At 39.1% G+C, this 22,881-nt stretch overlaps 1 protein-coding gene across 24 annotated transcripts in view; it reads left to right on the top strand.

Annotated features, from left to right (window-relative positions):
- Window positions 1–22,881, top strand: part of CADPS2 (calcium dependent secretion activator 2) — a 571,224-nt gene that overhangs the window by 133,019 nt on the left and 415,324 nt on the right. For all 24 annotated transcript variants that reach the window (XM_043872603.1, XM_043872601.1, XM_043872591.1 and 21 more), the window contains exon 2: window positions 11,574–11,687. In XM_043872603.1, coding sequence (XP_043728538.1) covers window positions 11,574–11,687 — 114 coding nt within the window. The remainder of the gene's footprint in view (window positions 1–11,573; window positions 11,688–22,881) is intronic.

The raw sequence follows: 22,881 nt of genomic DNA, 5'->3' as shown, positions 1-22,881 counted from the left end.
GAATGCTAAAATAATCACCATTATACTTAACACTACTGAGTAAGCATTATTTAACTCTATCATCATATCAGAATAAACCCATTCCCTAGGAATACTAACATTAATATTTCAAATAGAAAAAACAGAGGCATATGGACACACCTCAGCATACACATTTAGTTGTTATATGTTCAAAAATGACAATTAAAAGAATCAACTTAAAACATTCTTCATATTGATGAAATTTTGTGCACATCCTGTGGGTTTATTGATCAATTAACACTCATGGCCTTTTGGGGGATCTGTATATACTAGTCACAGATTTTTCTATGCAGTAAACATTGTTTATATATAAACTGTAAATTTATCCAACTAATTTGTTGAAATAATTCCAATGAAACTGTGAAGACTAAGGACACCCAACATTTATAGTTTCGAGTCCAAAGTAAAATAGATTTTCCTCTATTATGTAGACAGGATTTCATCAGTCTTATCTACAAGTGTTTATGTGGATATATTTCCTAAAACTGTATAAATGTTACATTTTTATTCTTTGGCAATATGATGTTACAAAGAAATTGCCTTTTCTTCTGTTACTGTTCAGTTCTGTCATCTTCATATATGCTTAGTCCTTACCAGTCTCGAGCGTTATTTCATTTTGCTATTTTTTTTTCTTTCATTTTCCTTTGCTATATCAATGTCTTAGTGTAGTACAAATGAAATACCATATTTTATTGCTGTCAATTTACTGTGGTGTTTGTATTTTGGTTGTGTATTAAAATATAATCATGCTATGCTTTTAAAAAATAGTAATAATAATAAATAAACAAGGAACCCACCTTGATAGAAAGTTTAAAGTAATCCTTGTAATGAGGTTAGAATCCTTCTAATGTGCTTGCCATGTATATGTAGTCAGCTAGTATAAGGTACTGGGTATTAAATTACACAATAGCTTTGGTCGGGGGGAAATTAAATTGTCTCAAAAGGGCAGTTCCTTCATGATGTGTCTTGACATAATTCACTAGTGTTATTTGTAGGAAACCATTGGCTAGAGTTTGAAAGATGGCTCATGGCAGACTCTTCAAACTTTGTAAGACTATAAGGTAGCAAAACTTGTCCTGAACTATTTCCTATTCCTACCATTTTCCCATAGTAAACCTCCAAAATTACATGTTTGAGGAAGCCTTGTTGATTTTTGTCAGACCTTAATGGGGGAGGGAGAGACTTTTAATTAGAGTAAGAACATCTCAGAATGGCTCCTAAGATTTGTTTCTCTTTGAACTTTCTACCCCATCCCCTACCTCCAGCCCCCAGTTATCTCTAAATCACTTGATTGCACCAGATTACTAAAGCTGTTGTTATTTATGGTGATTGGTGTATTAGAGTTTTCTAGAGAAACAGGCCCAATAGGAGATTATATGCGTAAATATAAAACAGGCATTGCTTCAAGCAGTATGAAGGCCATAATGTCCCACAATCTGGCCTCTGCAAGCTGGAAGTGTGAGGAAAGCATGTGGTATCTTCAGTCTTGAGTCCAGAGACCCCAAGAACCAGGAGCTCCAATGTTCATGGGCCAGAAAAGATGGACCTATCAGCTCAAGGAAAGAGATTTGCCTTTCCTCAGCCTATTTCGTTGTATTCAGCCTTCAGTGAATTACATGATTCCTGCCCACATTAGTGAGGGTGGATCTCATTATCTGGTCTACTGAATCAAATGCTAATCTCTTCTAGAAACACTGAGTGATATATACTCAGAAATAACTAGCAGCCATCTGGGCATCCCCTAGTCCAGTCAAGCTGACACACAAAATTAATCATTGCCATTGGTCTTGCTTTTAATGCTGCTTCTGCTGCTGCTAAGTCGATTCAGTCATGTGTTATAAATGGGGACCATTAGAAGCGACCTGTGGAATACTCTACACTTTTGTGGAGTATCCTGAATAGAGACAGCAGTCTTAAGCAAGGGCTTGTGCTCTTAATTACTCACTCTTGTCCATTATACATTGTTGTTGTTCAGTTGCTAAGTCGTGTCCAACTCTTTGTGTGACCCCATGGACTGCAGCACACCAGACTTCCATGTCCTTCATCATCTCTTGGAATTCACTCAAACTCATGTCCATTAAATTGATGATGCCATTCATCCATTTCATCCTCTGTCACCCCCTTTCTCCTCCTGCCCTCAGCAGGAGGGTCTTTCCCAGCATCAGGGTATTTTCCAATGAGTTGACTCTTCACATCAGGTGGCCAGTGTATTGGAGCTTCAACATCAGTCCTTCCAATGAATATTCAGGGTTGACTTCCTTTAGGGTTGACTGATTTGATCACACTGCTGTCCAAGGGACTCTCAAGAGTCTTCCACAGTACCACAGTTGGAAAGCATCAATTCTTCGGCAGTCAGCCTTCTTTATGGTCCAACTCTCACATTTGTACATGACTACAGGAAAAACCATAGCTTTGAGTATAGGTCAGCTTTGCTGACCTTTATCAGCAAAGTCATGTCTCTTCTTTTTTATATGGTGTCTAGATTTGTCATAGTTCCAAGTCATATATAACCTTGTTAATTGATGAAATGAGTGATGATAACTATGATAGGCTATTTTCTCATCCATTGTGGTGGTTTGAGTCACTATTTTAGTAAGCAGTTAGTGCTGTTCTCATCCTCAAATTGCTTTTACTGTAGAGGGGACTTTTAATAAGTGAATACATACAGGAATGACATACTTCTTATTGGGAAAAGAAGTGTGGCTATGAGGGAAACAAGATAATACGGAGGTTGGAAAGAATGTGCCCTTTAGATCAGGATAATGGTGAGATTTTGCTCCATCTTTTCCTACATGTGCAATTAGGCAAGATGCTTAGCTTCCTCATTTGTGAAATGAGGATGAACTTCCTAGAAGATTTAGAGGAATTTAATGAGACATGTGAAATGTGCTCAGTACAATGCAGCAAGGAAATTCATTAAATCATGGATTTAACTTTTCTAGTTTCTGTGTTCACTAGAAGCTCCTCTCCCCCAAGACCATCCCCCATAATGCTTGTAATCCTGCCAGTGCTTGAATTCGACTAGGAGGTCAGTGAGAGTGTGGGTAGAAGTCATATTTAGCAGCTTGGTAAGCCTCACCTGGGGCCCATTGTTCACGATGCAGTGGGGTTTTTCTGCTCTGTACTAATCACTTAGTATACGTGTTATTATAAATTATGTTAAAGCAGTATTTGCAAACCTGGGGCTTTTAAAAGTTCCCCCTTTCAATAACTGTGGGACCGGTAAAACTCAGCCTATCCAAATAACTTTATTTTTAGGCTGCCTCAGCACTTGGAGTTTGCTATTCACTGTTCATCGGGGCAAATTTGCTGAACGAGGAGGTTTTCATATAATATAGCATATGGAAAGAATATTTTGGTTTAGGGTGAATCAAGATAAGCTTTACTAGCCAGGGATGGTAGTGCTAGAGCATTGTTTCCTTGATGGGGTATCTCACTGAGATTTCTAGCAGTTAGGATTTGGTTCAGCCACATGACCAATGAACCTGCCCCCACTCCCCCACAAGAGTGATCTGTTTGTGTGTGTGTGCTGTTACTTCAGTCATGTCTGACGCTCTGCAGTCCTGTGGACTGTGGCCTGCTAGGCTTCTCTGTCCATGGGGTTCACCAGGCAAGAATACTGGAGTGGGTTGCATTCACTCTTCCAAGGGATCTTCCTGACCCAGGGATTGAATTTACATCTCTTACATCTCCTGCATTGGCAGGTAGGCACCCCTGGTGCCACCTGGGAAGCCCAATCTATTCATAGAGATATTTATTTCTTTCTCATATAAAAGGAAGTTGGGAGGTGACAGTCCTGGGTTGTAGTGACTGCTCCACATTGGGGAGGGTCTTAGGTTCTTTTTATCTTGTTGCTTCACCATCATCTTGGGCTAAGTGACAGTTCTAGTTAGCAAGTCAAATTTCAGCCAGTGGAAACAGAGGAAGGAGGCAAGGAAGGGCTTGCATCAGCTATTCTTTATGGTTTCCTGGAAGTCACACACACTTTTGCCTACATCTCATGGGCTTTCATTTAGTCACTTGACTATGTCCATTGTCAGGTGAGGATGGTATTTGTAGTCTTAGTTGGGCATATTCACATGTCTGAAATACCTGCAGTGATAGAACAGAGTGAGAAGTTATTTGGTTCAGTTTAGTCGCTCAGTCATGTCCTACTCTTTGAGATCCCATGGATTGCAGCAATCCAGGCCTCGCTGTCCATCACCAACTCCCGGATTTACCCAAACCCATGTCCATTGAGTTGGTGATGCCATCCAACCATCTCATCCTCTTTTGTCCCCTTCTCCTCCCACCTTCAATTTTTCCCAGCATCAGGGTCTTTTCAAATGAGTCAACTCCTTGCATCAGGTGGCCAAAGTATTGGAGTTTCAGCTTCAGCGTCAGTCCTTCCAATGAATATTCAGGACTGATTTCCTTCAGGATGGACTGGTTGGATCTCCTTGCAGTCCAAGGGACTCTTAATAGTCTTCTCCAACACCACAGTTCAAAGCATCAATTCTTCAGCCCTCATCTCTCTTTATAGTCCAACTCTCACATCCATACATGACCACTGGAAAAACCATAGCCTTGACTCAAAGATAGACCTTTGTTGACAAAGTAATGTCTCTGCTTTTTAACATGTTGTCTAGGTTGGTTGTAACTTTCCTTCCAAGGAGTAAGCGTCTTTTAATTTCATGGATGCAGTCACCATCTGCAGTGATTTTGGATAGGAAATTGTTAATAACAGTGACTCCCACAGGATTGTATAATGTATGAGATGGGCTGGAACTCCTTTGTTACTCTGTTCTGACAGGCAGTTTGGGAAAGTCTGTTTCAGAAACGTAGAAGGCTCTGATAATTTTTCCAGTGGTTTTATGCAAATCTTTTTGGCAGAGTGTCCATAGCAAAGGAAAAAGCAAAACCTGTCCCATAATCTTCTCCTCCTAATAATCTTTTCCTTTGTTTCATTAACGGGAGTTAAAGCTATGCCTTTGCATTTCTGAGACCATCTTTGCCTGGAATAAACCCTTTTATTCCTTGAAGAGTGTCTGTTTTTCTGCTTTATTTAAGGTTTGTGTACACACCAACCACCACCACCCCCGGCCCCCCCACCCCTGCCAGTGGTCACCTGCCACTCTGCTGTAGAGTCCGCCGGTGGCCTCCTTCACTCACCAGGAGGTCATGCAGTCCTGCCATGAGTGTTAACACTCATGATGGGGTCTGCAGGTCAAGGCAGCCTCACGCAGTGGCGGCTGTCCAGTTCCTGAGCAGCATAATGGCTGGGCTCCAGCTGTAGTCCGGATTGGGGCTAATGCTTCAGTTGGTCATGACTTAGAATGAAAAGACCAGGATATAATTTGAACAGGGAGAAAAGTAAAGCAAAAAAACCAAAAAGTACCCAGCACTCTAAGGGACATAAGCCATCTCTGAACTCTACAAGTATTTTTTCTGAGGCCGCTATTATTATGAATAAATTATCACTGCCAGCCCAGATTTATAAAACTTAGCTTTTACTATCAGTATTTGAAGTGTTCTTTATATAAAGACTGATTTCTAGCAAGGATATTTATGTTCTAGTTTAGTTTCATATAAAAAGCTCTTCTAAATTCCCATTAAATAATTTCAGGTGGTCAATTTTTTTTTTACTTTAGAAAAATATTCATTTTTTAGTAAATAGTCTAGTGTAAAGACAGTATGTGGACAAAGCTAAAATATAGTCTGACAAATAGAACTGGCTGCCCTCCAAAATGTTAATCGATTATGTCAAATAGGAGGTATGTATATGATGGGTTTCCCCCTTAATTCTGAACTGATTTTTATAATGATCTGAAGACTGCAGATAGCACCTTATTATGTTAGTGTTATAACAGCTGGGAGGATTCTTTGGTCATGGGTTGAAGGAATCAATTCTAAAGAAAAAAAAAAATCAACTGGAACAATGGATCAAGTAAATGGAGTTAAGATGAAACATGGCTTAATGAAGCACACATAAGGATATTTTAGAATTTTTGTTGATCATAAGCATGATATGAGTCAGTTGATGTGACTGCCAGGGAGAGTTCATTTGTTTTAGTTTGAACCAATAGATAGAGTGCTTATAATGCGGTAAGTGTTCCGCCCCCTCGTCTCAGTGTTGGCCACACGACCCAGGATAATCGTGATCAGTCTATTGAGTGTATTTGAGGAGGGGCATTGCTGTTCTAATGAGTGTCATGATGTTGTAGTGTTCAGAGTGATTTCTTATATTTAGTATTATGTAAGTAAGTTTTACTTACCTAGGTAATGCTTCATTTACAGACAAACTGAATAGTACTCTTAGGATGTTGGGGGAACTGAGAAAGTTTATTCTAGAGTTTCATTCTAGAATAGAAGTTCATTCTAAAGTTTACTCTAGTACCTGTCTCCAAGTTCCTGAATGCCTGTGTTGAAGAAGAAAAGTGACGTTTAGTTTGTTTGGTCTTAGATAGTATAGAACTAGGATTTATGGAAGGCATAGGGAAGCAGGTTTTTTTTCCTTCATCAGTTCAATTCAGTCACTCAGTCATATCCGTCTCTTTGCAACCCGGTGGACCGCAGCATGCCAGGCCTCCGTGTCTATCACCAACTCCCAGAGCTGGCTCAAACCCATGTCCATTGAGTCGGTGATGCCATCCAAGCATCTTATCCTCTGTCATCCCCTTCTCCTCCTGCCTTCAATCTTTCCCAGCATCAGGGTCTTTTCAAATGAGTCAGCTCGTCGCATCAGGTGGCCAAAGTATTGGAGTTTCAGCTTCAGCATCAGTCCTTCCAATGAACACCCAGGACGGATCTCCTTTAGGATGGACTGGTTGGATCTCCTTGCAGTCCAAGGGGCTCTCAAGAGTCTTCTCCAACACCACAGTTTTTCCTTCATAGCTGTCTGAAATTAAAATGAGCTTCATTGTGAGGTGTAAAGGTAGCGTGTATATGTGTGTGTCTTAGTTTTAATAGGCTCAAATGGAAACTGAGTGACTACTTGATATGGTAATGCATTAAGTAGAATGTTGAGTACCATAATTGTTACAGTTTTTTTCTGTTTCTTTGAAGTCCTCAACCTTGAAATTAAAAAAAAAAAAAAAAGTGTGGGGAATATACAGTCGAGTTCAAATCTTATACCTGAAAGGAGAAATGAAAAAGTCATTTGGTTTGTTCAACCTTTCTGCAGGATGATCTGATTTAAACTATGTGCAGGGGGTTATAATTGTTCTGAGTTTAAAAATTTGTAAAGTGGCTATTAAAACTTAATTTAAAAGGAAAATTAGTTAAAATCTGAGTATATAAAAAGTATCCTGTGATTTAAAACTTAAAATGAATAAAGTGATACAAGTTGAAAATTTTTTTCATCCTTATTCTCCATATGTCCAGTGTCCAAGGACATCCTTCTTCCATAATTTCTGGCTATGGAAGCAAATATATGTTCTGATTTTTCAGAATAAAAATGGGAGTGGTGGCTTATTTTATGTACTTTTCTATATTGTTTCCTTTCCCAAGATATTTTGAAGATCTTTTCATATCAGTACGTAGGAGAACTTGGTCATATTTTTTTTATAAAGCTAATAGAATTACCACTGTTTGGATGCAGTGTTATTTACATGGTAGAAAGTGAAGAGGAACTAAAGAACTTCTTGATGAGCATGAAAAAGGAAAGTGAAAAAGCTGGCTTGAAACTCACGTTCAGAAAACTAAGATCATGGCATGCAGTCCCATCCCTTCATGGCAAATAAAGGGGAAAAAAGTGGAAAGAGGGACAGATTTTTTTTTTTTGGACTACAAAATCACTGTGGATGGTGACTGCAGCCATGAAATTAAGACACTTGCTCCTTAGAAGGAATGCTGTGGCAAGCTGAGACAGAGCATTAAAAAATAGAGACATCAGTTTGCTGACAAAGGTCTGTATAGTCAGAGTTATGGTTTTTCCAGTAGTCATGTACACATGTGAGAGTTGGACCATAAAGAAGCCTGAGCACTGAAGAATTGATGCTTTCGAACTGTGGTGCTTGAGAAGAGTCTTGAGAGTCCCTTGGACTGCAAGGAGATGAAACCAGTCAATCCTGAAGGAAATCAATCCTGATTATTCATCTCAAGGACTGATGCTGAAGCTCCAATAATTTGGTTACCTGATGTGAAGAGCCGACTCATTGGAAAAGACCTTGATGTTTAGAGATAGTGAGGCAAATGGAGAAAAGGGCAACAGAGGATAAGATGGTAAAATAGCATCACCGACTCAGTGGACATAAATTTGAGCTAACTCTAGGAGATAGTGAAGGACAGAGGAGCCTGGCATGCTGCAGTCTGTGGGGCTGCAAAGAGTCAAACATAACTTAGTGACTGAAAAACAGTAATTTATGAAAAGTTGGGTTGTTGGGTTTTGTTTTTTTTTTAAGATACTATGGGTCTTGAGGGGGTAGGAAGTGCTACTGTGCAGAGCTGAAATTGGTTAAAATTAACTACAGTTTTAACTCAAGCCTTCCTTGTCATGTTGAAAGCCTTAAAGGGATTCCAGAGTTACAAAATATTTACATCAGACACATACTGCCAATGCAGTTGTTGTTGAGGTGGGAAACAGATTTCTGGTGCTTCCTCTTCCATCATCTTCCCGAATCCTTCTGCTCTCATGTAGATTTCAGTTGGAAAAAGAAAAATGTAAATTGTTAGGCTTTCGTGACTTGATTCATTTCTCTGAGTCTATCCATTTAGTCTATCTTTCTGTTGGCTTATAGGTTAGACTCTTGTCAATTTCCAATATATGTATGTTTGAAAATTAGTTCTTTAGGATATGAGTTGCAAGTATTTTTTTCCTGGCCTTTTTTTCCCTCAGTGATTTTGTTAATGCTAAATTTATTTATTTAAAAAATATAATTGATGTATAATATTTTGTAAGTTTAAGTATATAATGTAATTGCTTGACACATATCTATGTGGAAAAATGATTACCACAATACTAAATTTATTTTTAATGCTTATGGAGTTAAATTTAGGACCTGTAGATTTTGATTCATGGTTTAAAAAAAACTTTCTCATATTGATGTTTAAAGGAATTCTCCTATTTCTTTATACCTTTATGGTATAAGAAATTACAGGTAATTCATTTGGGCTGTAACCTTGTGTTATGGTTCAATTTAATTTTTTCTGCATGGCTACCTAGTTATTCTAACACCATTGATTGAAGAAACCATCTTTTACTACTGATTTGAGGTGCCATAAAGGTATTTTATAGTATACTTCTAGTTGTATTTGAATCTATTTCTTGGGCCTATTACATTGGCTTCTATCTATTGATGTATAATACAGTTTATTTTGATAATGCAAATAGCTTTTTGGAAACTGCTTTCTGCTTTCCCACTGCTAGATTTTAAATTGCCTTTTTTCCTCCGTGTCTCTTTTATATGGAATTGTAGACCTTTTCTTTGTACTAGTAAATTATCCTCTTATTGACTGTTTGTATATCGTTAAAATATAGCTATCATTTTATGTCTTAAACGTAACTGCAGTAATTTTTATCAACAAAAAAGTTGAAGCCTAGTGCTCTGGCATGTTTTGTGAAGGACATTAGCATTGTTAAGAGTTTCTAAGAAGATAGTTTGTGCAAATCTCCTTCTCTCCATTCGTATTCAGGAATGTTCCATGTTGTAATCACCAGAACATAACTCATCGCAACAATGGCTAAACCTAAACACTGGCAAACTAGAGACTGCAGAGATTTAAAGGAGTTCCTGGTGAACAAATGCCTCTGATAGAAGAAAACTGAATGAAGATACCCTGATTTCTAGATTTGAATAATATTTATTTCTCAAGTGAGGGAGTTGGGACAAATGATCATTGAAGTGCTCTCCAGGTCATTGTCATCCCCCCAGTCCCTTTCCGCTCTTTTCTGAATACCTGGACCCTTGGTTTGCAAATTGAAACCCTCCTTGGCGGTTCCCAGTGCTTGGCAACTAGAGTGTTGTCAGCGGTCTCACTGTCAGCAATGGCTATCCTCCTTCCATCTGGTCCCTTTGGTGAACTGTGTTTAGAGAGGGAAAGGCATGGGCTTAATTTGCCTTGCTGGTACACACACACACACACACGCACGCACGCACGCACGCACACACACACACACACGCACGCACGGTACCTGCTTTCATTCTCTGCACATTACATAGAAATGGAGAATGTAAGATGATGTTGATGTTCCTGCTTTCCAGCTTGGTTCAGCTTTCCCTAAAATGAAGGATAACCTGGCTGAAAAATGGAATGCTCTTCTCTCTCCACTGCTCAGGGCAAGAGGTTTTTTTACACTGGAGCACAGTAGGACACTTCTTTATCAGTCTGTTACTCCCAGCAGTGGTTTTTTTCACAGGCTGTCTTGTTTTTTAGACTCCTAAATAAAACCCATGTTTTGAAAGAGCATGTCTCTCCAATTTGAATGGCATTTTAACAAGCCTTTTGAACAGTTTTAAACTTACTTCATATCAGCCTTCTTTTCGAAGCCAAATCATCCCAGTTTGTTTAGTCTTTCTAATCCTTTAATCATTTTGTCTTCGGCATGTTTCCAAATGCCTCACAACTCTCTGTAGAATCCAGAACTGGGCTGAATTCTTTTAAGAGTCTGATGAGGATGACTGAAATGGAGAGATCACTCCCTTCCTGGTCCCTGTATACCTCAGGATTTGTTGGTTACTCTGCAAGACTATGTTCTGTCTCCAGTTAAGCTTTAAGTGTGTGTGTGTGTGAGCTGTGTTTAGAGTGGCCACATGGGCTCCTGCTTAGAAGGGTCCATGCCAGGTTGAATGCTCTTTTGCTGCTGTCTTGAAATGAATTTTTTCAATAAGGGGCTCCTCGCTCTCATTTTGCGGTGAGCTGTAGAAATGAAATAGCTGCTTCTGCTTGTAGTTGATGACTAGAAGATGTGGTTAGTAAGCCATGGTCCATGTCTAACCTGCCCTCCGTAACCGTGCTAGATAGCCCCAGGTGAGCAAACGTGGTTGTAAACTTACACTCCTCTCCCTGAGTTACTACCTTCCCCTAGCCTGCCTGGAGATGCACTCACTGCCCCCATTGCCCCTCTGTTCCCCTCCTCATCATCCCTTTATCCCAGCTCAGTCACTGAGATGTTTTTTCATGATAATCCAAGCTTTTGGCATTCAACAGATGTCCTTTACAGAGAATTCTTTCTCTGAGTATCTCTGTCTTTCCTGTCCTCTTGTGTTCAGAACTGTTGGTTGTCCACTCACCTCCAAGAATTCTTATCCCTTTTTGCCCTCTGTTCAGGACAGCTGGCAGTTAACTTCTCATTTGAATTTTAGATTTTTTTCCCCCATCTCTGCAAAGAGATTGGAGTGTAGTAATCACAAGAACGCTGTTTGGGGCAGAAATTTGGATTCTGTTTTCAGTATCAGGTATTCTGAAGTTCGTGGGGCAATAATTTACAAGCTTTTAAAAATTGACCCATAAGTGAATTCTGGGTATCAAGTCTTAGACACACGTGGCAAATATAACTCTTAAAAACCATTATGTGTCATGGATTAGCTAGTTTTTTTAATCTGATTTCCTCCCCCCTTCTTTTTTTCTTACAGCTTAACAAGCAACAGTTGCAGTTACTGAAAGAACGGTTCCAGGCCTTCCTCAATGGGGAAACCCAGATTGTAGCTGACGAAGCATTTTGCAATGCAGTTCGGAGTTACTATGAGGTGAGTTTGAAGAGCTTTGTTTCTGGCATTATGATACCTTTTAAAAGATGTTTTTAATGGCTTCTCGTTTTAAGAAGCTCACACGTATAATAGGAAGGCTGTGAGTTTGCAGCCTTCCTTGAAAGCATTGTTGATTTTCTTTTGCAATTTAAAAACTAATTCCACAGCCTGGTTTTGAGAGATAAACAGAATTGGAAATTATTCAGATCTTTTGTGGAGAACTAAGCTGTTTAGAAAAATCTTCTGGCACTGATTGATAGAGCTGAGCTTAGCTGTCTGTGGGTCTGCATGTTTAATTTACCCTTTTTAATCAGGATCTCAATAGTAGATTCCTATCTTAAATAGCAGTTAATAAGTCCTTAAATATTACTTGCTAATAGTACATGAGCCATTCTGTTCACTAAACTTTTTATAATAACTAAAGCCAGCAACTAATTTTATGAGGATGAATGGAACCCTTTTCTTGACAGAGAAATAATACTACAATCCCAATTTTCTCTTTCTTCTGATTTTAGTTTGTGACTCATCAGGAATTCTCTGTGGGCTTCCTGTGGGCATCAGTTTTCACACAGGGTCATTAATTGCTTCAGTGAATGGTCAGTAGTTGTTAAGAGAGTTTCCTTTTTTCCCCTAAGGATTTCAGAGTCATTTTGGGCATGGACTCCTTCCACTGTGCACATATCTACACCTCTCAACTGAAGAACAACATGCAAAGGTATATTAGGCTAGTACAGATGAAAAATGTAGAGATGCAATGTGTCTGAACTTTTCTGAGGTAGGGAAATATCTTTGCAAGAATAACAGAGTAATTGGATGTACAGATAATTTTTGTGGTTAGTAATTAATTGATGGTATGTGTGCATCAGAAGTTGCTTAATGCAACTCTAGGGAGGTTTATGTTACCCAAGCCCAAACCTGTCACATAAGATAAAAGTATAGAAGTCTTGCTTACCAGATAACTGTGTGGCATGAATCTAGAGACAATAGTGGATGCTGTCTATCTGGACCTTGACTCAGAATATCTTAACAAGTATAAGGCATTACATTCCATCTTATAAAACTCAGAGTTTAAGTCTTTGGGTCAAAGTCTTGCAAGATGAAATCATGGCTATGAATCTTAATAGAGGAAATTTAAGGGTTGGTGGCTCAGAGGGTAAAGCATCTGCCTACAATGCAGGACACTGGGTTCGATCCCTGAGTCAGGAAGATCCCCTGGAGAAGGAAATGGCAACCCACTCCAGTACTCTTGCCTGGAAAATCCCATGAACTGAGAAGCCTGGTAGGCTACAGTCCACGGGGTTGCAAAGAGTCAGACACAACTGAGCAACTTCACTTTCATTATACTTGCATCATGTAATGAAACAAAAGAAAAACATTCTTTCAGGATGAAAGAAATGTGTTGAGGAAGGTAATTTCTGGAAAAAGATGTAATTAAGAAAACTCATCTTTGGTTCAGGTAGATGTATTGTGGTACTATATGTGTTAACATTTGGAAAACAAGCTGGGGGAGGGGGCCCTGGGGGCTCTTTGTATTACATGTGCAACTTCTGTATAAACCTAAAATTGCTCCAAAATAAATATATTCCAAAGTAAGTATTTTTAGTAAGGGTATTACAAAGAAGTAAGCATAATATGTTGTTGTTAGTTTAGTAAAAGGCCCACTTAAGCTGTGTTAATGAGAATATTGTTTCTGCAATGAAGGAGTATCACCATTGGTTTCTTTTTTTTTTTTAATATTTATTTTTGGCTGTGGTGGGTCTTCAATGCTGTGGGGGCTTTCTGTAGTTGCAGTGCGAGGTCTCATTGCAGTGGTGTCTCTTATTGCAGAGAATGGCTTCTAAGGTGTTTGGGCTTCCGCAGTTGCGGCACGAGGGTTCTAGAGCACAGGCTCAATCATTGCGGTGCACAGGTTTAGTGGCCCCATGGCACGTGGGATCGTCCCAGACCAGAGATTGACCCCATGTCTCTTGCATTGCAAGGCGGACTCTTAACCCCTGTACCACCAGGGAAGCCCACCATTGGTTTCTGAATGAGTGTGGTGTTCTCTTCTGGGTACTAAATATAAATGAAAAGATGTGCATTTAGGGTTTATCAAGTTTGTCAATTTAGGGTTATCAAGTTTGAAGCATAATATAGGTCACCTGAAGGGCCTGGAGACAGATTAGGCTTGTGTTGTGTGTGGCCCCAAGAGTAAAACTAGGCCTAACATGGAAACTGAAGTGGGCCAGATTTTAGCCTAACATCATTGGAGTTTGGTTGCACAGCCCATATACACAGTGGACTGGGGAGTGCAGCATCTGGCGACGAGATTCTGGCTCACATCACAGTTTCTTGGGAGGCATTTTGCATAGATGGGTCCCAGGGCCCTCTCCTGGGCGCACTGAATCAGAATTTCAGGATCTATACCTTTTAAAAGCTTTCCAGATGATTTGCTTTCAACTGGTAGATTGCCGACCAATGGAATTGGAATGGATTGCTTGGCTGCGATTGTTGCAGAAAGAGATGTAAATGCTGAAGAGGTGTTTTCAAAATTGCTGCTGGGAAACAACCGGACTACCAGAAAGTCACAAAATGTGGCTTCATATCAGACTCTTACGTTTAGTGAATATGTAACACCACACGAGTCATTGACCTTTTGTGAGCTTCAATGCTTCTGTTTATGTAGTTGGGCTTCCCTGGGGCTCATACAGTAGTGATGTTTAAGTAGTGAACGAAGTAATCAAGGTTTTCTGTTCTTTGTGTAGTAGTTCCAGCAACTGTTGGCTTGTGAAACTATGTCCAACTTGGCTTTGTGGAGTTCTCATAGGAATCAAGACTTGTATTATTAATGTCTATGGAGTCTATATTCCTGATTTACATTTGGAGGGTTACCATTTCCCAGGTGGTACATATTCTGTACTCAAACTCTTGAATGAATTAAGTACATTTTGTTGGGAAAGTGAAAGATGCTCAGTCATGTCCGACTCTTTGCGAGCCCATAGACTGTAGCTCACCAGGCTCTTCTATCCATGGAATTTTCCAGGCCAGAATACTGGAGTGGGTAGCCGTTCCCCTCTCCAGGGGTCTTCCCAACCCAGGGATCGAACCTAGGTTTCCCACATTGCATGCGGATTGTTTACCATCTGAACCTGCAGGAAAGTCCAAGAATAATGAAATGGGTAGCCTATCCTATCTCCAGTGGATCTTCCTGACCCAGGAATAGAACCGGGGTCTCCTGCATTGTAGGTGGATTCTTTACCAGCTGAGCTACCAGGGAAGCCCTTTGTTGGGAAAATAAGGTTTAAAAAGAAAAGAAAACCTGTTTCTCAATTTTTCTCACATAAGACTTTCCCCTCTTTTTCAAGGATTATATTTTCATACTACTTTGTTATGACTAAGAATGCCGGTAGTCTCAAGTGAAGTCAGAAAAAGACAAAAAGCATGTGCTACCACTTATATGTGGAGTCCAAAACACGACACAAATGAACATATCTAGGAAACAAAAACAGATTCAGAGATAAAGTACAAGGGGGGAGATCAGGTGGGGAGGGTAAGGAATGAAAGTGTGAGATTAGCAGATATAAACTAGTATATAAAAACAACAGGATTGTACTGTATAGCATAGGAAACTGTATTCGTTATCCTGTGGTAAACTGCAATGGAAAAGAATATATATACATGTAACTGAGTCACTTTACTGTAAAGGAGAAATGAAATACAACATTGTAAATCAACTATGTATACATCAGTAAAATAAAAAAAAAACAACTACTGGTAGCCTCTACTATAATTACCTCTATGTAGTATTTCTTATAGCTTACCAAAATATTATTTTTTTTCTTCTAGTAACTTTGTGTTAATCAGTGGCATTATTACCCACTAACTACATAAATAGAAACTGAAGCTCAGAGCTTCAGTGCCTTTTCCAGTGTTATACATTTGGTAAGCTTCTGAGTTCAGTGTGAATACAGATTTTCTGACTTTCATGGTGCCATTTTGAATACACTTGTGCCAGGTACTGTGCAAAACACTTCAAAAATGTTTTTATTCTTCAGAGTAAACTTTTTAAGCAGAATTATCCCAGTATTGGGCTTCCCTGATAGCTCAGTTGGTAAAGAATTCACCTGCAATGCAGGAGACCCTGGTTCTATTCCTGGGTCAGAAAGATCTGCTGAAGAAGGGATAGGCTGCCCACTCCAGTGTTCTTCAGCTTCCCTTGTGGCTCAGCTGGTAAAGAATATACGTACAATGCGGGAGACCTGGGTTTGATCCCTGGGTTGGGAAGATCCCCTGGAGAAAGGAAAGGCTACCCACACCAGTATTCTGGCCTGGAAAATTCCATGGACTAGTCCATGGGGTTGCAGAGTCGGACATGACTGAGCAGTATTGACTTCATTTCACTTCATTCCCATCTTAGAAACAAGGATAAGTGACCAGTGCCCAAAGCTGCTACCTAATTAGTAGCAGAGCTAAAACATCACTCTTTCCATTAAAGCTTATTAAAAACAGATCTTGAGTTCTGTTCAATACCTATTGAACATCATAGGGATGGACATCAGAACTTTGAACTTGCACCTGGATGATTTTGATTTAGTCTATATTTTGAGAAACATGTTGACCTAGATCTTAATGACTTCTGGAATATATGTTCCATGAAGGAAACATTTCTTCCCTGGTTATCATCTTATTCCACAAATATAGCACATATTTTATGGCACACAAATGCTTTTAACAGATTGACTTGTTGACTAAGTGGATGAGTATCATAGCATTTACTGCTCTGTGTAAAAATTATGTATTTTGTTTTTTCTTTATAATATTTTAAAGTATCACTTCAATACTGCCATGGAATTTCTTCCTACTGAGATTTCAGTTTCATGGTTTTGTGCTTTCTCAGAGATGGCCGATGCTTCAGAAGCATGGTTAGGCTTTATGTTATTTCTAACTTAGTATTCTTTGATTTTATTGTCTTTTTTGCTTCTATATTTCAAAATCTGTCTTCTCAGAGATGTTACATGTTTGCCATATAGAGCTCTTTTCAACAGTCTATCAGTGGTGCTTTTCTAATATATTAGATTTTTGTTAGTTGTGATGGTCATTTTTAACCATGAAGATATATATGTGTGGGAATATATCCATATGTGTGGAAAGCCTAGTAAATGTGAATTACCAATTAAATTGAAGATATTTCTTAATACTGAGGGCTTACAAGTTCCCTGAAGTCTGTTATTAACTTTTTTAGCTTTATAAATGTTATTGCTTCAGTGGTTTTATGTATAGTCTTTTCCATCTTGGTTGAATGTCTGCATTTTATATAGACAATAAAGAATTATTTGTCTTTTCTTGAATTGGTTGTACCTTTGAATATTTGGTTTAATTTACCACTCTTTTAATATGTGGGATCTTGCTGGGCAACTCAAGATATTTCTTTTTCTCCACATTATTTGACCAAAGTAATTTCAACTAGATCATGACAGGATTCAATCTTTCTAGGTTTTCTATATGTGGTGCCTTCTTGGGTATGTGTTCCTGTGTTTTTGTATATCTGTGTCAGTATTAAATATTTATCATGAATATTATTAAATACAGCATATATTGTGAAGATAATTTTTATATGACAGTGCTGTTTCTCTCTCACCCATTTTTATCAGACGTCTTAACTTCGATTTGAATCAGTTCTGTTCAGTTCATTCACTCAGTTGTATCCAACTCTCTGTGACCCCGTGAACTGCAGCACACCAGGCTTCCCTGTCCATCACTGACTCTCAGAGTTTACTCAAACTCATGTCCATTGAGTCGGTGATGCCATCTAGCCATCTCATCCTCTGTTGTCCCCTTCTCCTCCTACCTACAGTCTTTCCCAGCATCAAGGTCTTTTCAAATGAGTCAGTTTTTCGCATCAGGTAGCCAGAGTATTGGCATTTCATCTTCATCATCAGTTCTTCCCATGAATATTCAGGACTGATTTCCTTTAGGATGGACTTGTGGGATCTCCTTGCAGTCCAAGGAACTCTCTAGAGTCTTCTCCAATACCACAGTTTAAAAGCATCAATTCTTCAGTGCTCAGCTTTCTTTATAGGCCAACTCTCACATCCATACATTACTATTGGAAAAAAACATAGCTGTGACTAGATGGCCCTTGTTGGCAAAGCAATGTCTCTGCTTTTTAATATGCTGTCTAGGTTGGTCATAACTTTTCTTCCAAGAAGTAAGCGTCTTTTAATTTCATGGCTGCAGTCACCATCTGCAGTGATTTTGGAGCCCCCAAAAATAAAGTCTGTCCCTGTTTCCACTGTTTCCCCATCCACTTGCCATGAAGTGATGGGACCAGATGACATGATGTTAGTTTTCTGAATGTTAAGCTTTAAGCCTACTTTTTCACTCTCCTTTTTCACTTTAAGAAGAGGCTCTTTAGTTCTTCACTTTCTGCCATAAGGGTGGTGTCATCTGCGTATCTGAGGTTATTGATATTTCTCCTGGCAATCTTGGGGCTTCCCTGGTGGTTTAGTTGGTAAAGAATCTGCCTGCAATTCAGGAGACCCGGGTTCATTTCCTGGGTTGGGAAGATCCCCTGGAGAAGAGAATGGCAACCCACTCCAGTATTCTTGCCTGGAGAATCCCATGGGCAGAGGAGCGTGGTGGGCTTCTGTTCACGGGGTCGCAAGAGTCAGACACGACTTAGTGACTAAACCACCACCACCGCCACCACCGGCAATCTTGATTTCAGTTTGTGTTTCATCCAGTCCTGCATTTCTCATGATGTACTCTGCATATGAGTTAAGTAAGCAGGGTGACAATATACAGCCTTGATGTATTCCACTCCCGATTTGGAACCAGTCTGTTGTTCCATGTCCAGTTCTAACTGTTGCTCCTTGACCTGCATACAGATTTCTCAGGAGGCAGGTCAGGTGTCTGGTATTCCTATCTCTTTAAAAATTTTCCATAGTTGTTGTGATCCACACAGTCAAAGACTTTGGGATAATCAGTAAAGCAGAAATAGATATTTTTCTGGAACTCTTGCTTTTTCAGTGATCCAGCAGATGTTGGCAATTTGATCTCTGGTTCCTCTGCCTTTTCTAAAACCAGCTTGAACATCTGGAAGTTCACAGTTCACCTACTGTTGAAGCCTGGCTTGGAGAATTTTGAACATCACTTTGCTAGCATGTGAGATGAGTGCAATTTTGTGGTAGTTTGAGCATTCTTTGGCATTGCCTTTCTTTGGGATTGGAATGAAAACTGACCTTTCCCAGTCCTCTGGCCACTGCTGAGTTTTCCAAATTTGCTGGCTTATTGAATGCAACACTTTCACAGCATCATCTTTTAGAATTTGAAATAGCTCAACTGGAATTCTATCACCTCCACTAGCTTTGTTCATAGTGATGCTTCCTAAGGCCCACTTGATTTTGCCTTTCAGGATGTCTGGCTCTAGGTGAGTGATCACACCATTGTGATTATCTGGGTCATGAAGATCTTTTTTGTGTAGTTCTTCTGTGTTTTCTGCCACCTCTTCTTAATGTCTTCTAATTCTGCTAGGTCCATCCCATTTCTGTCCTTAATTGTGCCCATCTTTGCATGAAATGTTCTGGTTTGAATAGTGACCTATAATATATGAATAATCAATTTGATTTTGAAATTACTTCAGTCTTTTTCTTCAAAGTCAGTAGCATTGTTAGGGGGAAAATGTGGACCCACGTGTCTAAACCACCTAACTGGGCACACTTGATGATAGAGAGGAACCACAATAGGAGAAGAAGAGAGAAATGGCAGGTAGCATACTCAGTTGCTTAATAAAAGTTAGCAGTAACAATCTTGATAATTTTATAGCTGCTAATTACTATTAGATTCTATGGTACCTTCATCTTGTTTTCTTTATAGAAGTTTTCTATTTTTTCTTCAAGCTCCCCTGACCCCCAAAGTAACTCACTGCATGGAGGAAGATATAAAGTGGACAGTAGTTCTACAAGTATGTTTTTTTCCCTAGCCATATCTTTTTCCCCTGTTCGGTTTTTCCATTTAGGAGACTTCAGCTGATTCTGTGGATGGATAAACATAGGTTTATTGTTGTATGTTACTTTCCAAGTTGTTTTTCCCATCAGATATTGGCTTCTGCTGACAAAATTCAGGTGGACTTCATCCAAATGTAACCAGTGACAGTATGATTTATAATAGATAGATGGAAAAGAAAGTGGCCTTTCCTTTTTGGATTTCCGAAAGACAGTATATAATTGCTTACTAGCTGCTTTCAGTGTAACAAATATTCAAGTTCTATTACTGTGCCAAAAATGAATGTTGTAGTCTTTTCCCCCACCTTTTTGGTGGGTTAGCTTTGTTTACAACTTTTCAGAAGTCAGTGAGTGAAAGTCATGTCTGACTCTTTGCAACCCCATGGACTATACAGTCCATGGAATTTTCCAGACCAGAATACTGGAGTGGATAGCCTTTCCCTTCTGCAGGGGATCTTCCCAACCCAGGGATTGAACCCAGGCCTCCCACATTGTAGCTGGATTCTTTACCAGCAGAGCCACAAGGGAAGCCCAAGAATACTGGAGTGGGTAGCCTATTCCTTCTCTAGCGGATCTTCCCGACCCAGGAATCAAACCGGGGTCTCCTGCATTACAGGTGAATTCTTTACCAACTGAGCTATCAGGGAAGTCCTTTAGCAACTTTCCGGAAAGGATGAATATTTTTCTAATTACTTGCATTAATTTATGTTCTCTTCTGGTTCCTGAGAATGGATGAGAGTTAGAAGTTTGTAATCTTTAAAAATGACCAAAGTAGTATTAAAATAAGTCTTGCCCCCATCATCACCATTACAACCACTTGCTTTTCAGATTTTCTACTTCCATAATGATACAAATGGGAATTCCTTCTGTAAGGGAAAAAACCAGTCTAAGTGTGAATTTACAAACCTCATATTAAAGGAAAAATTACTTATTTTCATCCCAAAATATTAAGCTCTATTTTTGGCACTTTTATTGTATACTTTCATTTTAAAACACTTTATTCTGGGATTCAGATGTTTTCTACATTAATAATACTTTAAGAACACTTTAATAGGAGTATTGTGTAATATGATTGTTAAGAGAATTTTTAAAACATTAAAGAGGAAAAGTTTCTGCAATTCTAAAACTGCTCTAAAAATAATCACTATTAAGAAGGAAAGTGTTAGTTGCTCAGTTTTGTCCAACTCTCTGCAGCTGTATGGAGTGTAGCCCACCAGGCTCCTCTATCCATGGAATTCTCCAGGGAAGTATACTGGAATGGGTAGCCACTCCTTTCTCCAGCGGATCTTCCCAACCAGGGAATTAAACCCAGGTCTCCTGCATTGCAGGCAGATTCTTTACTGTCTGAACAACTGGAGAAGCCCTAAAATATTAAAGAGGACATTAAAGAATCCCCTATTATTCCAAAGCCTATAGACAGCTCAAACAGTTTGTTGTTTCTCTTTTGTATATATGAAACTGAAATTACTTCAATTTTTTTTTTAACATATGTCATGAGCATTCTTTAAATATTCTCCGTGAGTATGGCTTTAAGTAGCTGTGTAATAGTTCATTGTCTGCCTGTGTCTCAATTTTATTTTTAGACACTTAAGTTTTCTTAAAGTGTTAAAATAAGTGCTGAGATGGTCATTTGTATTCTTATAGAAATTCATCTTTGATAAATTTCTGCAAGTGGTATTCTTGGATGATGGAGGATAAATATTGCTTAAACCCTTATACAGATTACCAAATTGTTCTCAAAAATGTTAACAGTTTTTGCTACCAAAACAGCATATGAGAGTGCCATTTTTCCCCCCTTTCATACTTGGTATTATCATAAAATAAATGACAACTGATTTTTATTTTACTGTTAGCAAAGTTCAGCATTTCCATACCAGTCATTCGTATTTATATCTTTCTGAATTATCTGTTCATGTCCTTTTTGTCCATTTGGATGTTCACCTTTTAAATACTGATTTACAAGTGTTCTTCATACATTAAGATAACTGTTAATCCCTTTGTATACTGCAGTTATTTTCAGACCCTACCCCCCCCCCCCCCCCCCCCCCTTTTGCAGTTTTGTTAAGTTACCTTACCTCTGATACTCATTTGTTTCCTGTTCTGGTAGAAAGAAAGACATATCCATATTCCAAGTAGAGACTGCACCACATTTCCTTTCAATTTTATTTTCTTCATTAATTATTCATGACAGTGGTTTGCATCATGCTTTTCTATCCTCTCCTCATTGCATCTACAACCCTTCTTGGATTAGTAACTCTAAGAGTAGAATCAATCAGTCAGTTCAGTCACTCAGTCATGTCCAACTCTTTGCAACCCCATGTACTGCAGCATGCCAGGCTTCCCTGTCCATCACCAACTCCCAGAGCTTGCTCAGATTCATGTCCATCGAGTCGGTGATGCCATCCAACTATCTCATCCTCTGTCGTCCCCTTCTCCTTGCCTTCAATCTTTCTTAGCATCAGAATCTTTTCTAATGAGTCAGTTCTTTGCATCAGGTGACCAGAGTTATTGGAGCTTCATCTTCAGCATCAGTCCTTCCAATGAATATTCAGGACTGATTTCCTTTAGGATTGACTGGCTGGATCTCCTTGCAGTCCAAGGGACTCTCAAGAGTCTTCTCTAACACCACAGTTTAAAAGCATCAGTTCTTCAGTACTCAGCTTTCTTTATGGTCCAGCTCTCACATCCATACATGACTACTGGAAAAACCATAGCTTTGTCTAGATGGACCTTTTTCAGTAAAGTAATGTCTCTGCTTTTTAGTATGCTGTCTAGGTTGGTCATAGCTTTTCTTCCAAGGAGCAAGCGTCTTTTAATGCCATGGCTGCAGTCACCATCTACAGTGATTTTGGAGCCCAAGAAAATAAAGTCTCTCGATGTTTCCATTGTTTCCCTATCTGTTTTCAGAGTAAAGTATGTTGGTGAAACTCAGGTCTTTACTATTGGTCTGATTCCCTACCTGTTGAAGAGGGAAGATAATTTCTAAAGCTCCTTTCCTGTCTGCAAGCCTCCAAGTGTTAATTTGTTTCTTTATTTCTTCTGTTTCTTGCCCCGCAGGCTTTCACATCTCCAAAATGTAAAAGACAACAAAAAAAGAGCAGGGCTTGATACTATAGCTCCAGGACTAAGCTCCAGGCCATGGTGTTTGAATTTTTATACACATTTATGTTGGAAAAAAATCTGTATATACTGCTTCTTAGTCTGGAGCATCA

This window comes from Cervus elaphus, chromosome 18 (assembly GCF_910594005.1).
Source record: "Cervus elaphus chromosome 18, mCerEla1.1, whole genome shotgun sequence".
Classification (NCBI taxonomy): domain Eukaryota; kingdom Metazoa; phylum Chordata; class Mammalia; order Artiodactyla; family Cervidae; genus Cervus; species Cervus elaphus.
This window is presented reverse-complemented; position numbering and strand designations above follow the sequence as displayed.